Here is a 16209-nt window from a genome sequence, read left to right as displayed (position 1 = left end):
CAAGACGTTACTTATGATTGGTACTGTACACAAACCACCAAGACGTTACTTATGATTGGTACTGTACACAAACCACCAAGACGTTACTAATGATTTGTAATGTACACAAAACAACAAGACGTTACCTATGATTTGTACTGTACACAAAACACCAAGACGTTACTTATGATTGGTACTGTTCACAAACCACCAAGACGTTCCTTATGATTGTTACTGTACACAAACCACCAAGACGTTACTAATGATTTGTAACGTACACAAAACAACAAGACGTTACCTATAATTTGTACTGTACACAAAACACCAAGACGTTCCTTATGATTGGTACTGTACACAAAACACCAAGACGTTCCTTATGATTGGTACTGTACACAAACCTCCAAGACGTTACTTATGATTGGTACTGTGCACAAAACACCAAGACGTTACTTATGACTGGTACTGTACACAAACCGACAAGACGTTACTTATGATTGGTACTGTACACAAACCACCAAGACGTTACTTGTGATTGGTACTGTAAGCAAACCCCAAGACGTTACTTATGATTAGTACTGTACACAAACCACCAAGACGTTACTAATGATTGGTTATGTACACAAAACACTAAGACGTTACTTATGATTGGGACTGTACACAAACCACCAAGACGTTACTTATGATTGGTACTGTACACAAACCACCAAGACGTTACTAATGATTGGTAATGTACACAAAACAACAAGACGTTATCTATGATTGGTACTGTACACAAAACACCAAGACGTTACTTATGATTGGTACTGTACACAAACCACCAAGACGTTACTTATGATTGGTACTGTACACAAAACAACAAAACGTTACTTATGATTGGTACTGTACACAAACCACTAAGAGGTTACTTGTGATTAGTACTGTACATAAACCACCAAGACGTTACTTATGATTAGTACTGTACACAAACCACCAAGACGTTACTAATGATTGGTAATGTACACAAACCACCAAGACGTTACTTATGATTGGTACTGTACACAAACCACCAAGAGGTTACTTGTGATTAGTACTGTACACCAACCACCAAGACGTTACTTATGCTTGGTACTGTTCACAAACCGACAAGATGTCACTTATGATTGGTACTGTATACAAAACACCAAGACGTTACTTATGATTTGTACTGTACACAAAACACCAAGACGTTGCTTATGATTGGTACTATACACAAACCACCAAGGCGTTGCTTATGATTGGTACTGTACACAAACAACCAAGACGTTGCTTATGATTGGTCCTGTACACAAAACACCAAGACGTTACATACCCTTGGTACTGTACACAAACCACCAAGACGTTTCTTATGATTGGTACTGTACACAAAATACCAAGACGTTACTTATGATTGGTAGGTACTGTACACAAACCACCAAGACGTTACCTATGATTGGTACTGTAAACAAAACACCAAGACGTTACTTACGATTTGTACTGTAACAAACCCCCAAGACGTTGCTTATGATTGGTACTGTACACAAAACACCAAGACGTTACTTATGATTGGTACTGTACACAAACCACCAAGACGTTACTTTTGGTTGTTACTGTACACAAACTGACAAGACGTTACTTATGCTTGGTACTGTTCCCAAACCGACAAGACGTTACTTATGATTGGTACTGTACACAAACAACCAAGACGTTGCTTATGATTGGTACTGTACACAAGCCACGAAGACGTTACTTATGATTGGTACCGTACACAAACCACCAAGACGTTACTTTTGGTTGTTACTGTACACAAACCGCCAAGACGTTACTTATGATTGGTACTGTACACAAAACACCAAAAAGTTACTTATGATTGGTACTGTACACAAACGACCAAGAGGTTACTTGTGATTAGTACTGTACACAAATCACCAAGACGTTACTTATAATTGGTACTGTACACAAACCCCCAAGACGTTACTTATGATTAGTACGGTGCACAAACCACCAAGACGTTCCTTATGATTGGTACCGTTCACAAACCACCAAGAGGTTACTTGTGGTTAGTACTGTACACAAACCAGTACACAAACCACCAAGACGTTCCTTATGATTGGTACCGTTCACAAACCACCAAGACGTTACTTAGGATTGGTACTGTACATAAAACACCAAAACGTTCCTTATGATTGGTACTGTGGTACTGTACACAAACCGTCAAGACTTTACTTATGATTGGTCCCGTACACAAACCACCAAAACGTTACTTATGATTAGTACTGGACACAAACCACCAAGACGTTACTAATGATTGGTACTGTTCAAAAAGCACCAAGACGTTACTTTGATTGGTACTGTACCCAAACCGACAAGACGTTACTCATGATTGGTACTGTAAACAAATAACCAAGACGTTACTTTGATTGGTACTGTACATAAAACACCAAAACGTTCCTTATGATTGGTACTTTAAAAGAAACACCAAGACGTTTCTTATGATTGGTACCGTTCACAAACCACCAAGACGTTACTAATGATTGGTACTGTTCAAAAAGCACCAAGACGTTACTTTGATTGGTACTGTACACACACCACCAAGACGTTACCTATGATTGGTACTGTGGTACTGTACACAAGCCCCCAAGACGTTACTTAGGATTAGTACTGTACACAAACAACCAAGACGTTACTTTGATTGGTACTGTACACTAACCACCAAGACGTTACTAATGATTGGTACTGTTCAAAAAGCACCAAGACGTTACTAATGATTGGTACTGTTCAAAAAGCACCAAGACGTTACTTTGATTGGTACTGTACCCAAACCGACAAGACGTTCCTTATGATTGGTACTGTACACAAAACAGCAAAACGTTACTTGCTGTTAAATTCAAAATTTAAACTATTGTAAAATCTGTTCGATACAATAAAGTGTTCTCTCGTGATGACAGGCTCCTCTGAATGAGACATATTGTTTTAATGAGACATATTCTTTATTAGAGGTTCTTTATTATTGTTTTATTTTTAAATACCTTGATGAAACTTATGGTATGTATTTTAAACACAAAAGTTATCTTTACAGCTGGAACAATGGTCAAATGAATATAAGGAAATTAGGTATTTTGGCTAATAACGAGAGACATATTTTATGAAGATCCTTGAAAATTGATTTTTTATTCACATGATCTTTATTTTCCCATCTACTGAAATATTGACTGAAATGGGTACACTGTATTAGGCTAGCTTGTAAAGATTGTTTTTGTTCCCTAAAATAAGGGTCTTCTAATGGAAAAAAGTGGATGTTGCTGTTTTTGTCCCTGACCTTTTATTTTCAATGGTTAGATATTTGTGATATTGGAGCATTAAGGAGTTAGCGGGACATCTTCACAGAGGTCAAAGTTAAAATTCCAACGGCTTAATCTTTTTTTATTTTTGTTTTTTGTTTTGAGATTGCGATTGAAATATTCAGCAAATGCTCAGTGTTTGCATCGTTTTATCACGCCTGAGTTAATGATACCACAACCAAGTCTATTATATATTACTTTATACCAAATACCAGTGGTATGATAAATGCATCATCATGAGTTGTCAGTATGAGAAAATACAAGAAGATATTGAAAAAGACTTGAGAATGGGTTTTACAATTTGGGAATGTATTTTCTTGAAAAGAAAGGTCTACTCCCTCCAGGGGACGCCATGAACTACAAATAGTATCTACACGAAGGTGTTTCGCGTTAGAAAATAGTCCACCATAAACAAATCATTATGAAGTTGTGACATTTTTTTGTAGCGATAAAAACACCAATTTTCAGGGTTAATGTACATAAGGAGAAGCCAATGATGATAATACTGTTTCAAAAGTATCTTTCTACATAGTTTTAAGGTTCATGGTATTCATCCGCGCCGATGTTTGTTTACGTTTGTCACAGACCAAGGATCTCAACTATCATGAAGCCTTGAAGGCATTTTGAAGATACGATATTTAGTTGACGTTTTATAGATGATTAACAGTGTATCATAAAATGTTTTCAGGGTTCGATCGTTCGAACAATTTTCTCATCGCTATCCACGTGCTCGCCATAGGAAAATTGTTCTCACGACAAACCCTGAAAACTCATTTTGATTATCTATAATTATGGCAAGCAAAAATTATATGTTCCCAACATCAATGATAATAAATGCGTAATTACTGATCAGGAAACTGATAATTGGAGTATTTTTTGTTGTTAAGGGTTAAGGTAAACTATTTTTCATATTCGAAGATATGAGGATGTCACACAATATGCTCTGGTACTACTGATGACCTCGACCTTGTTATTATAGATGACTTACGTTCTGCCGTGACCAGGTTTGAGAACCAGGATGAGATTGCGTTACCATGGGTGATTGCTGAGGATGAAATAAGAAGGATGTTGGATGAAGGGTTTGTGCCCGAAACTGACATTATGAGTGGAGGTTAGTTGTGTGTAGCATACGTGTAAAAAACTATATAACATAGGTTAACCTCAAAGGGACTATATCCAGCTATGTTGAATTTACAAAAGAGCCTGCCCCCTCATAAATTTTGTTTCAGAAGTGCTACGAGATTTATGCTGCTGTTGAACTCTTTTCAATCCTGTACACATTCGATGTTATTACTTTGAATCACTCTACTAATTATTTAATGATTGATTAACCTAATTACAACATGGGGGTCGAAAAATGGAATATTAGTCTGAAAGAATTTTCATAAAAAAAATCGTATTTTTTGCATCGTAATACTTAGGAAAGAACATTTTCTTGTATGTGGTTCTTAAATAATGTATTTACATCCAGAATGTGAGTTTAATGGAACATTTTGTGAAAATCTTAATGTAAAATGTAGGATTTTTCATTCTTATTAATCTTGTATACGAAAAATTCCATAGTATGAAGAAGTTGTGATATTTCAAATATGTATGCAAAAATTCAGTCAAAAAAAAAGCACAACAAAGTACCCTGCGTACCCAAAAAGGTGAGGGCACAAGACACCTCCCTGACATCCACCAAACAACAATATACCTGATGGCAGGTAATTAGTAATGAAAATCGTTGCAAGCCTACAATAAACCTTTCAGTGTATAATAGGCCACAACAAATTCCAAATTCAAATATGCTTCATCACTTGGCGTAATTGATAGTTTTTGTTACCAATCAATTCTAAACTCTTTTAGAATTTGTTCTTATACATTTTATCATCAGACTTTCATATTTACATTGCTTTTAGAGGATATTTCATACTCGTTTGTTAATATTCATCTCATAATGAAGAGTAAATATATTGGTGAAGGTCGCCATCGTATCTTCGCAAAATCTCGTAAATGTAAAGGTACACAAAATGTAAAACAAATCCATAATATAAATGGCTTCTTGTTATATTGACTAAAAGTGGCATAGACTGCTCATATGAAAAAGTTAGTTTTTGTCCGAAGTGCTACATAAGGTATCTGCGCAAAATAGAATCTGAAAAAGAACTTTTTGAAGATGAAACTACTAGGAGTGTTCCTCTCTTAATAATCAATTACCTGTTTTCGGGTCCTGTTCACATAAAAAAATGTTGTCTTTGTTTTAACAATTCTAATTCGAAGGGAAGCAAATCCACAATTCTGCATTTACACACATATTGTGGTGTTCTTCGTCATCACGTGTATTCTCATTTTTACTTATTGGCAATGACCTGGACCCTTGTACACAGGTTATACTATAAGTAATTTTCAATTATGGTTTAGGTCATCTGAAATAATTGATGACCTTTTAAAAGTGTCGTACGTCTTATCAAAGAATCAATTTGCCTTCGCTCTCAATTTTTACTCTTGGATGACCTCGACTGCAAAGCTTGGACAGGTTGATCAAAGAACCGTTTCGTAAAATCCATTCATACTTTGTCACTTTTCTTTCTTCTCCAGTAAAGACTCTTTTACAGTTTTTGGTTATGATGAAATCTGATACCTCTTGTAATTAAGTGTTCCGCTCTTTTTGTCATTTCTCTGCCTGGTATTTCAAATACCTTTCATTCTGTAGTAAAAGCATTGAATAAATCTATAGTTCCAGTTTTCATTGGTCCTTACCACATTTGAGTAGGGGACATATACTTTCATAAATACTTTATTCTTAAAACCATTCTTTGGAGACAAAGTGACTGCCTTGATAGATGGTACATATATTTATATTAAAAAAATTGCTGACCATAAGAAATGTCTTACGTTGGCCAAAAGCAGCATAATTATCTTAAATTCAAGAACATAGCTCTACCTGATGGCTACATTTTGGACGCAGTAGGACCATTCTCTGGAAGCCAAAATGATGCAAGTATTACAAAAAAAAACATGGGCAAGCTCATATGGTTGGAGCAAGATGACAATGTAGTCGTTGATCGTGGGTTTAGAGATGTCCTGTCAATGTTAAAGGCATCACGCATCAGTAAGACTGATTAGAGCCAACACTCTGATCTACAGGCTAATATTGACAGAACAGTTACTAAATCCCGATGGATTGTATATTGTATCATGGCCGTCTTAAACGTTTGATAATTTTAGAACTCAATTAATATCAAACTGCTTCATTTATATAATTGAGGAAGTGCTTAAGATTGTAACTGCATGTCTCAACTGAATACGGGGACAAATTTATCAAAGATCACCGGAAACTGACACAAAAGACAGAGACCTTGCACATCAAAAGAAGTTTCTACTTTCAAAAACAAACTGTTTGGCTCAGAGAGTGGAAACAAATAGCTCTCACCAAGAAAACAAATTCAGAATTCGTGAAGATAATGAAATATGGGCGTATAGCACTCTCAAGACCTCATCCGTTGTCAGATTTGTTCCAGACTAAATCTAATATTTGGATTCATGACGCGACACCAAATGGTTATAATCCAGTAAAAGATTACTACTGTCAATGCCAAGTTGGTAAAAGAACTATGGGAATGTGTGCTCATACATCAAGTATACTGTATTATCTTGGCTATTATAGCAATCTTCAAAATCCATAACAATTGCACCCAAGGGTTAATAATTTCCGACTTAGCTTGAAATAAGTTGGGGGNAGCCTTGCATCAGTCTGCCATTCGAAAACATTTCATACACTTGCATCTTGCAAAAAATTATCTGTAAACGTCATCAGCTGTTAAAACGACGCCTTACTCTAATATATATATAAAAGCAAAGTAGCAAACAAACACACAATCTCTGAATTATATTGATAGGTGTCTATGAATCTGAAAACTGATTGGGCTGTAAAATGAATGTTTTGGTGGCCATCTTGAAAAGGAATCAAACATCGAATCTTTTTCAAGCATCTTCTCTGTTGATTAAATACTAATTCCATCATATTTGGAACAAGTTTTCAATCATAAGGATTAGACGATACTTATAAATTTTGATGTATATCCCATATAGTCATTTGATCCCTTCTTTGAATATGTTCCACCCCATATTTTGGATTGATATTTTTGTCGGAACCTAGTCTATCTATAATCAAAATATGTTTGGTATACAAAAGTTATAAGATACTTTTATCCTAAGATGAACACATTTTTTGCCAGGAAAATAGCATTGCTTAAGATGGCTTCTGGCTGTTGATTTGTCAGTGCATATCTGATAACTTACCAAAGCAAGGGATTTTTTATGTATATTTAAACTGTAGCATTTGATCCGTAGTTTCGATTGCATCATGCCGTCCTTAAATGACCTTAGCTGTTAATAGGACGTTAAACAAAATCAAACAAACAAACGATTGCATCATAAATGATCCTTCAGTGCATTGTTAGTTTGAAAATATTCTTCTTTTGGGGAAAAATTCCGGCTTTTTGAGAATTTCAGTTTTATGCTTCTACGAAAAACGTACTCTTAGGTTTTCACTTCACCAAAAGAAAACTGAGATCAAAGGAGGGGCCATTTTGGACCCTCCCCCGTCAGTTTATATTTAATGCTGTTCATATGTAGCTTGTCTTTACTATCTACCTTTCAGTAAGTAAGTTATATATTTTCAAGAGATTTTGTTAATATCTGTAATCGTTTGTCATTTGCAGGACTGAACCCCAACAATCTAGATCATTTCATGAAGTGTGAAGAAGAGATAGAACACCAGCTTGTCCAGCAGCAGTGAGTACTTATTGTCTGACGATCTATTGTAGTCACATGACCTTTTATATACCAGGTAGCTTGCCTTGTCCTGTACCCCCTTCTAAATAGCTTTAGGGTATATGTGTCACACAAGATATCAAATGTGACTAGTATAATGGGACTGTGTATACTCGGGGATTATCTTTGTTCTCTCTATTTAGAGACAAATAAAAGACCCAGACCGACATGGGGTAGTTTTACGGGTTTTTATATAATTTTTCTGTTATGCACCGTAAGTTAGCCAATGACCAGGTACTGTGACTAGGTGAAGTATCCAATATTGTGATGTAAGTCCTTTAAAGCGGTTCTTTATAAGTCTTATTACCATTCATGATCGCCATACATTGTGTATGACCTAAGATGTTGTAAAAACACAGACCCTACACGAACAAATTCAAATTATTCTTTCGGAAAGATTTTTTTGTGACGCTCTATTGCATCAGTGGGGAATTTATTATCTGGATCAATACACAAGTATGTTCAAACAGACACCCCAGGGAGAAAATGTTTAAACGGTATTAGTTATGTATATACCTCACAGGGACCATATTTTACATTTAGCTTGTGAAAAAACCCAGGTGAGCGTTTGTTCCTCTTTACAGTATAACGAATATAGAATTACTGGTTGGTGCTATATATAAGATTGCATGAACTATAAACAGATACTAAAAGCAGCTTATTACTTTACTTCCAGGTACGATAGAGCATTGTCTAGGTTACAAGGAACCAAGCAAGTTTTCATGGAAAGTGATCTGCTGGAAATGAAAATTCTTCTGCGCATTGATGATATTACACTTCTGAAACAGATGTACTTCCATTCCTTCGCCTAGAGATATGCACATTCCTTCACTTAGAGATTCACACATAATTAAACTAAAATTCCATTGGACAGTTAGCAACACCTAGGTAGTTGAATATACTTTTTCTGCAAAGTACAAGTTGCTTTGAAATCACCTTCTTCCAATACATTTTATCATACCAGGTTTCAAAAAAAAAAAAAAAAGTTCGATTTTGGCAATGCTGGATAGAATGGGATTTTTCTGTAATGAACTGAATTCCTATACCGAACTACAGGAAAATATTCACTAAAGTTCTTAATAAAACCATTTTGCCATGCATGGTAATTTTGTTTTTTACATAAAGCATACGTATGCTACATGTATTTTAGTTTTCAAATGAAAAACAAAATTGTTGATGTTAAAAAAAGGACTTAGTACTTAGTTAATGTGTAATTATGAAACTTATCAATTGAAAAAACGTTTTAAGATAAAATAAAATAAAATCTTTAAACAGTGACTAATTCGAGGCAAGTGCTCGAAGTGCAAATACACTTCTAAACATCTTTAAAAGATATACTTTTTTTTTTTTTTTTATATCAATTACTTTTAACCTGTTTCATTCTAGGCATGACAAGCCCAGTTGTTATTTAGTCAACCGTCATGTTTGATTGAAAATAATCCCACATGTGTTTTTGTTATATTTTAAGAGATCAGTTTTCCTTTATATATTTACCTTCACCTACATTTCTTTTATCTTTTGTACAGTTACACATAAACATACGACAGCAAAATGTAATATTTCATATATATGTATAACAAAAGATTGTTTCTCAGACATAACAATTCCAACTCGTCATAAGGCAGCCATCCTACACCCAGAACTGACTGTTAATTCTGAAAGGTACTATAATCTAGTATGGTATTACTTTTATCCGTTACCTACTATAAATGTCTCAACATAGATAATACATGCACCTAAGTATTTTTAAGATATGTTCAGTAGCCTTATGGAAACATAAAATAATTACTTTGTTGTTCGTGAATGCATAAGTAAACATTTCCAAGCTAATGGTTGTATAAAAACATAAAATAAATAATATAGAAACAAATATTCGTAAAAGTCCTTGGCCATTGTAGAGGTGCCATCTGTGTTGATCAATAACGAAATGGAATTCTTATACGTACACACTATACAATAGAATACATTGTGTTTTTTTGTACTTCCTATAGTCAGACCAGTGGTTTTCAGTTTCTCGTCCGTTTTTTACCTCCGACAGTATGTCCGTTAGTAAATAGTATCTATCGTAACTCCTGTGGTGCAGAGCTACTTGGGTAACTGGACCAGAACCCTTTACCTCTATTTTGTTGATCTCGGATACACAAGAGTCCCCCAGCTTTTTTGCATCGATGTCTTTTTCGACGTTGCTTTATTACTTTAATGTCACCTGGTCACCCAGAGCTTTTTCAGACTGTATGTTACATATCCCAGCTTCTCATAATCCAGGCCGTAATGTGTCTATGTTGTTAATCTCTTCTTTCAAAGATTTATGTTTTATTCTGACTATTAGAGTAAGTTTATTTCGTTTTCTTAATTCAAAACGTATTCTAAGAATTTGTTTTTGTACTGTGGGTGGATTGAATGGTTTTAATATATTTTTCTCGTGAGTTTTATTTTATGGTGTAACAAATCAGTAAGTAGTCCTATCATTGTCTGTCTATTACTTAACCTTCCGATATTAGCCAATCCTGCTTCCGCTAACAACGGTTCCGCATTACTTTTCACAGATCACAGATTTCAATTGCATAATAATCACAGATTTATCATAGTATTTAGATTATCACATCAATGTTCATATCACAAATTTTTTGAGCACTATAAATACAATGGATCATGATGACTAAGCTTTAACCTAGGATATCCCATGAAAGCTGGGTGGCAGCTTATTTCCAAATGGGTCCTCTAGTAAAGATCTTAATTACTTAGACAACAAAAGGTCCTAAGATTTGACAATATAAGATGGTACAATTTCTCGTAATAGTATATACATGAATAGAATAAGTTGTACTAATTGGTCAAAAATGATGATGTTATATTATTTCATCAAAATAAGATGTTATATTATTTGACAGTATAAGATGGAGTTGTGTTTTACGTATCATTAGAAATAAGATTGCCTTCTAATAATATATATATATGTGGGGTTGTGCAGGATGTTATTTCCGCTTGTAATATTAAAATAACAATGATATGTATTACTGTTTATATCATAATGCAAGATGATGTCATTCTTGTAGATATTTTGTAACAATATAAGATGGTGTTAGGCCATATACATTTATACTGTGTTACTCGTGTGTAGAACAGACAACAGGTGGTTGGGCCAATCCCTACCAACCTATTATCTGTCTATCAAATTATAACAATTTGGGGTATAATACATATATATAAATGACTTATTATTAAAATAAAGACTGAGGATGATGGTTATAAAATCTTCCATAACATTTTTAAAAAGTACATATTGAATTTGTAGTCACCAAAAATAGTATAACTAGAACAAAATTCCAGCCTCATTTGAATGAGATTGGAAAATAAAACATTGCAAAGTAGTACTTTAGTTAAAATTTTGGTAATACATATAGTTATTAGTAGAAGTTTAGAGTCTCCCACTAGGATAGAATAAAAATTACCTTTAGAAGATGAATTCTTTCTCAAAATCAGTTTTTGCCAAATCTTGTAAGTGCTTTTTTTTTTTATCTCGCTTTTGAATTTCATCTTTTGATCTACAGATTTTATTGAATGTGCAAAGTTATTCCAATCTTTGATAGCATTATAGAAAAATGATGACGATTCCACACCATTTATATAAGAAATGTTGAAATTCAGATCACTGTTCCTGGTAAAGTGTTTTTTCTCTGTTCTAGTAAAATATTCTTTCATATACATGTAGGATGGACATTTGTTATGTTGAATATTAAAGACATGGTTAAAACGGAGCTGTTTCACCCTGCCCCCAACATCCAACATATTAGCTTATTTCAATTCCCGGTGGGTGACTCTTGATCTGTTGTTAAGTTTCAGAATAAATCTGACCACTTTATTCTGGGTAATTTGAAGTTTTTGTCGAAGTTTTTTTGATAAGCTTTCGAACCAGCAGCTAGAAGCATAGTCAAAATGACATTGGATCAGTGCCGACACCAGGGTTTTTCTTGATCTAATATTGAGACAGTCGCTGTGTCTATATAGAAACCACTATCTCTGGTTCACTTTTTTTATAATACAATTTGTTCTCCAGATAAAAAGTTGTCCGATATAATACCAAGATATTTAACACACACCTGAGGCATAATTATATTACCCTAACATGAAACAGAAACTTAGCCTTCAGGTAATTTGGAAAGTTTCCTTTTGGGGCCAAACAAAATACTCTCTGTTTTTCCAAGATGTAAGGATAGTTTATTATCAGTTAGCCAATCGTGACATGACTCTAAGTCTTTACTTAGAAATTTTGAAATAATTTTTGGGTCTTTGTTTGAGAAGATAATTGCACTGTCATCTGCGTACAGAAATAATTTGCATCCTAGGTCAATACTGATCCGCATGTCATTTACATAAATGAGAAAAAGAAGGGGTCCCAATAAACTCCCTTGGGGTACTCCGCATGTTATATTACAAATACCCGAGTTCACATTATTGATATTAACTAATTGTTTCCTGTTGGTAGGGTATGATGTGAACCACTCCACCGACTCAATGCCAATTACCCCAAGTTTATCACACAAAATCCCATGGTCAACTGTATCAAAGGCCTTCTGTAAGTCTAGTAATACCATTCCAGTGAAGAGACCTTTAGACGTCTGGGACTTCATGTGATCAACCAGGTGAATTAAACAGGAGTCAGTGGAATAGGATTTTCTAAAACCAGAGTGGAACTCATACAAAAATTGAAAAATACGAAATTGTTCAAGTTGTTTATGAATTGCCATTTCTAGAATTTTTGAAACAATACTCAAAATACTAACAGGTCTGTAATTTTCAGCCTTCAATTTATCTTTTTTCTTGAGTAGTGGTTTTACCTTCGCAATCTTGAGATCACCTGGTACAACATTTTCAGATATGGACATATTTATCAAAAATATTACAGTCACCTTGATTACTGATGCAGCATCTTTCAGAAACCAAGCTGGAATACAATCCAGATCAGTATTTAAGGAACTTTGTAATCTCAATATCACAATAAGTGTGATATTGAGATTACAAAGTTCCTTAAATACAAAATTTTCAGAAACATGTTTGAGGTGAAGTTGGTTTTGTTTTGGATTTCTCCTAGTGTAGAAAGACTTTATCAAATTTTGTGAGGTTTTGAATAAGCCTTTACATGGAGTAAGGCCTTCAACAAGTTTGAAAGCAATGGTTGTAAAACAAATGTTAAAATGATTTGCAATGGTTAGTTTTCATGACAATTTTCACCATCAATGTTCAAAACTATATTCATATTCGTTTTTCTTTTTGTTTCATATACCAAATTTTTGAAATGTTTCCATAAGTTTTTTGAATCATTTTTGTTTTCCTCAATCTTTTAGCTTTTCTTACCATTCTCTGCACATGATTTCTATGTTTGCAGTAATGTTTATAGTCGGAGGTTTGGCCAAATTTTCTAAATGTGTGCAAAAAATGTATCCCTAGTTCTTATCTCTTCAAGAATTTCTGCCGTCATCCACGGTTCTGTTTTTAGCTTAAGTCTTATTTCCTTCAAAGGAGCAGTATAATCTAAAGCTTTCATAACAATATTATGAAATGATTTCCAGCATTCATTTAAATGATCAGCAAACCTACATTTCTCCAATGGAGCCTCCAAAAGAAGTTTCTCAAAAGAATATTTTGTATAGTTTTTGGTGGAACGAATATGAATGTTGTTATGCTTATTAAAAACACATTTAGAGTATTTTCTGGTACAGAATATTAAAAAGTGGTCGCTGAGACCTATCGATAATACGCCGGATTGACAAAAAAATTCAGCAGTTTGCTTTTGCACTTCTTAGTGATATCCAAGCAGAATGAGCATCAGTGATTTCAGAAAAATTGCATGCTAGTTCCTTTTTCAATTAATTCCAATCTCATATAATTGACTTTTAAATATTGGTATTAGAATTAGCTTACCTTAGCTGTTCTTGTCGCTTACTAGGTACAACCAGTATTCCACTGCACCTAGTCTTTTGGGGAGTTGCGGTTTCAGGAAAGTGAACCCAACCGAAAAATGATTACTGCATTATTAATTGGGTTTGGTGTTTTTATCGTCTGCTGGATAACCGAACTACTCGGTAGTGAAGCGGACGTAAAACCTATCAATCAATCAATCAATAAATCAATCAGGTGTGTATATTTATAACTAATTAATCAAATTCGAACGAATAACGATGACAAAAACGGCAGATATCTCGATTTTCACAATTTTACACCATAATCAGCATCCATTTTGAAGCTTCTTCTGTATCTGCCATTTTGAAGATATTTTAAAATTATTTTATATTTCGTGACATTTTCCTGTTTGATCCTTGGTTACGGAAGCTAAAACCTCACGCATATAACACACCGAGCTGAAACTCGGATTACAAGTTCCCGGGTGCTATTCAGTATTTACTGGAGATACACATGTACACCCCAAGATGGTATAGTGGTATTTCTAGAGGTCCTTTCCCGAAACTGTTATGCCTCTCCCACAGTCTAATCTTATATCGCTTTATATGTTTTGTATCCGACGAAGCTAGGTATAATTAATATATTGATGACATGTACAAACTGTTCTGTTATTCCTCTTCGTTCCAATCTGTCTGCTTTGACCTTGTTATCTACCCCCTTGCCTCGCTTTGACCTTGTTATCTACCCCTCTTCCCACGCTTTGACCTTGTTATCTACCCCCTTCCCTCGCTTTGACCTTGTTATCTACCCCCTTCCCTCGCTTTGACCTTGGGACCTACCCCTCTTCCATCGCTTTGACCTTGTTATCTACCCCTCTTCCCCCGCTTTGACCTTGTTATCTTCCCCCTTCCCTCGCTTTGACCTTGGGACCTACCCCCCTTCCCTCGCTTTGCCCTTGTTACCTACCCCCTTCCCTCGCTTTGACCTTGGTATCTACCCCCCTTCCCTCGCTTTGACCTTGGGATCTACCCCTCTTCCCTCGCTTTGACCTTGTTACCTACCCCCTTCCCTCGCTTTGACCTTGGGATCTTCCCCCCTTCCCTCGCTTTGACCTTGGGATCTACCCCCCTTCCCCCGCTTTGCCCTTGTTATTTACCCCTTCCCTCGCTTTGACCTTGGGATCTACCCCTCTTCCCTCGCTTTGACCTTGTTACCTACCCCCTTCCCTCGCTTTGACCTTGGTATCTACCCCCCTTCCCTCGCTTTGACCTTGTTACCTACCCCCTTCCCTCGCTTTGACCTTGGTATCTACCCCCCTTCCCTCGCTTTGACCTTGTTATTTACCCCTTCCCTCGCTTTGACCTTGGGATCTACCCCTCTTCCCTCGCTTTGACCTTGTTACCTACCCCCTTCCCTCGCTTTGACCTTGGGATCTACCCCCCTTCCCTCGCTTTGACCTTGGGATCTACCCCCTTCCCTCGATTTGACCTTGTTATCTACCCCCTTCCCTCGCTTTGACCTTGGGATCTACCCCCCTTCCCTCGCTTTGACCTTGTTATTTACCCCTTCCCTCGCTTTGACCTTGGGATCTACCCCCCTTCCCTCGCTTTGACCTTGTTATCTACCCCTACCCTCTCGCTTATGTTGTGTCCATTTTATCATTCTCATCATTCTAGACCTTTATGAGCCTTATTACCATTTTGAAATCCTTTTAAATAGATAAAGATATGATGTCCGTTTTCAAACGCAGTAACGACAATTTGTTCTGAAGCATTTGAACGCTTTATATGTAGGATTCCCACTGCACGTTCAGAGCACATAACTGATTCAGCTTCCTGATCACCCCGAACAATATCTATTTCACTCGCTACAACGAAATTAGTTTTTAAAATAAAATGACGACACTTTTATGATATTGTTGTTTTAATCGTTGCTGATAGAAAGAAATTCTGGTTGTTAAAGGTGTCTGTTTGGTATTTTACTCGTACGACTAACGATTTGACTGGGTTTTGACCATTGGGCAGTGTTTAGATACATCATTCCATCATAGAAAATCTACATGATACATGTATGTATATATGTAATAGTGTTATAAATATTATGTTATTTTTCGTCATTACCATGTGTAATACTGTTAATTATCTATACTTCACATGATCTAATAATTATATAAGCA

The 16209-nt window shown here is 35.5% G+C and overlaps 1 protein-coding gene across 1 annotated transcript in view; it reads left to right on the top strand.

The window, feature by feature from the left end:
• Nucleotides 1-14585, top strand: part of LOC110455993 — a 28254-nt gene extending 13669 nt beyond the window's left edge. Inside the window, exons 7-9 of the mRNA XM_021506499.1 lie at nt 4294-4425; nt 8021-8093; nt 8809-14585. Coding sequence (XP_021362174.1) covers nt 4294-4425; nt 8021-8093; nt 8809-8944 — 341 coding nt within the window. The 3' untranslated portion in view covers nt 8945-14585. The remainder of the gene's footprint in view (nt 1-4293; nt 4426-8020; nt 8094-8808) is intronic.
• Nucleotides 14586-16209: the final 1624 nt, after the last annotated feature.

This window comes from Mizuhopecten yessoensis, unplaced genomic scaffold (assembly GCF_002113885.1).
Source record: "Mizuhopecten yessoensis strain PY_sf001 unplaced genomic scaffold, ASM211388v2 scaffold8449, whole genome shotgun sequence".
In the NCBI taxonomy this organism is placed as follows: Eukaryota; Metazoa; Mollusca; class Bivalvia; order Pectinida; family Pectinidae; genus Mizuhopecten; species Mizuhopecten yessoensis.
This window is presented reverse-complemented; position numbering and strand designations above follow the sequence as displayed.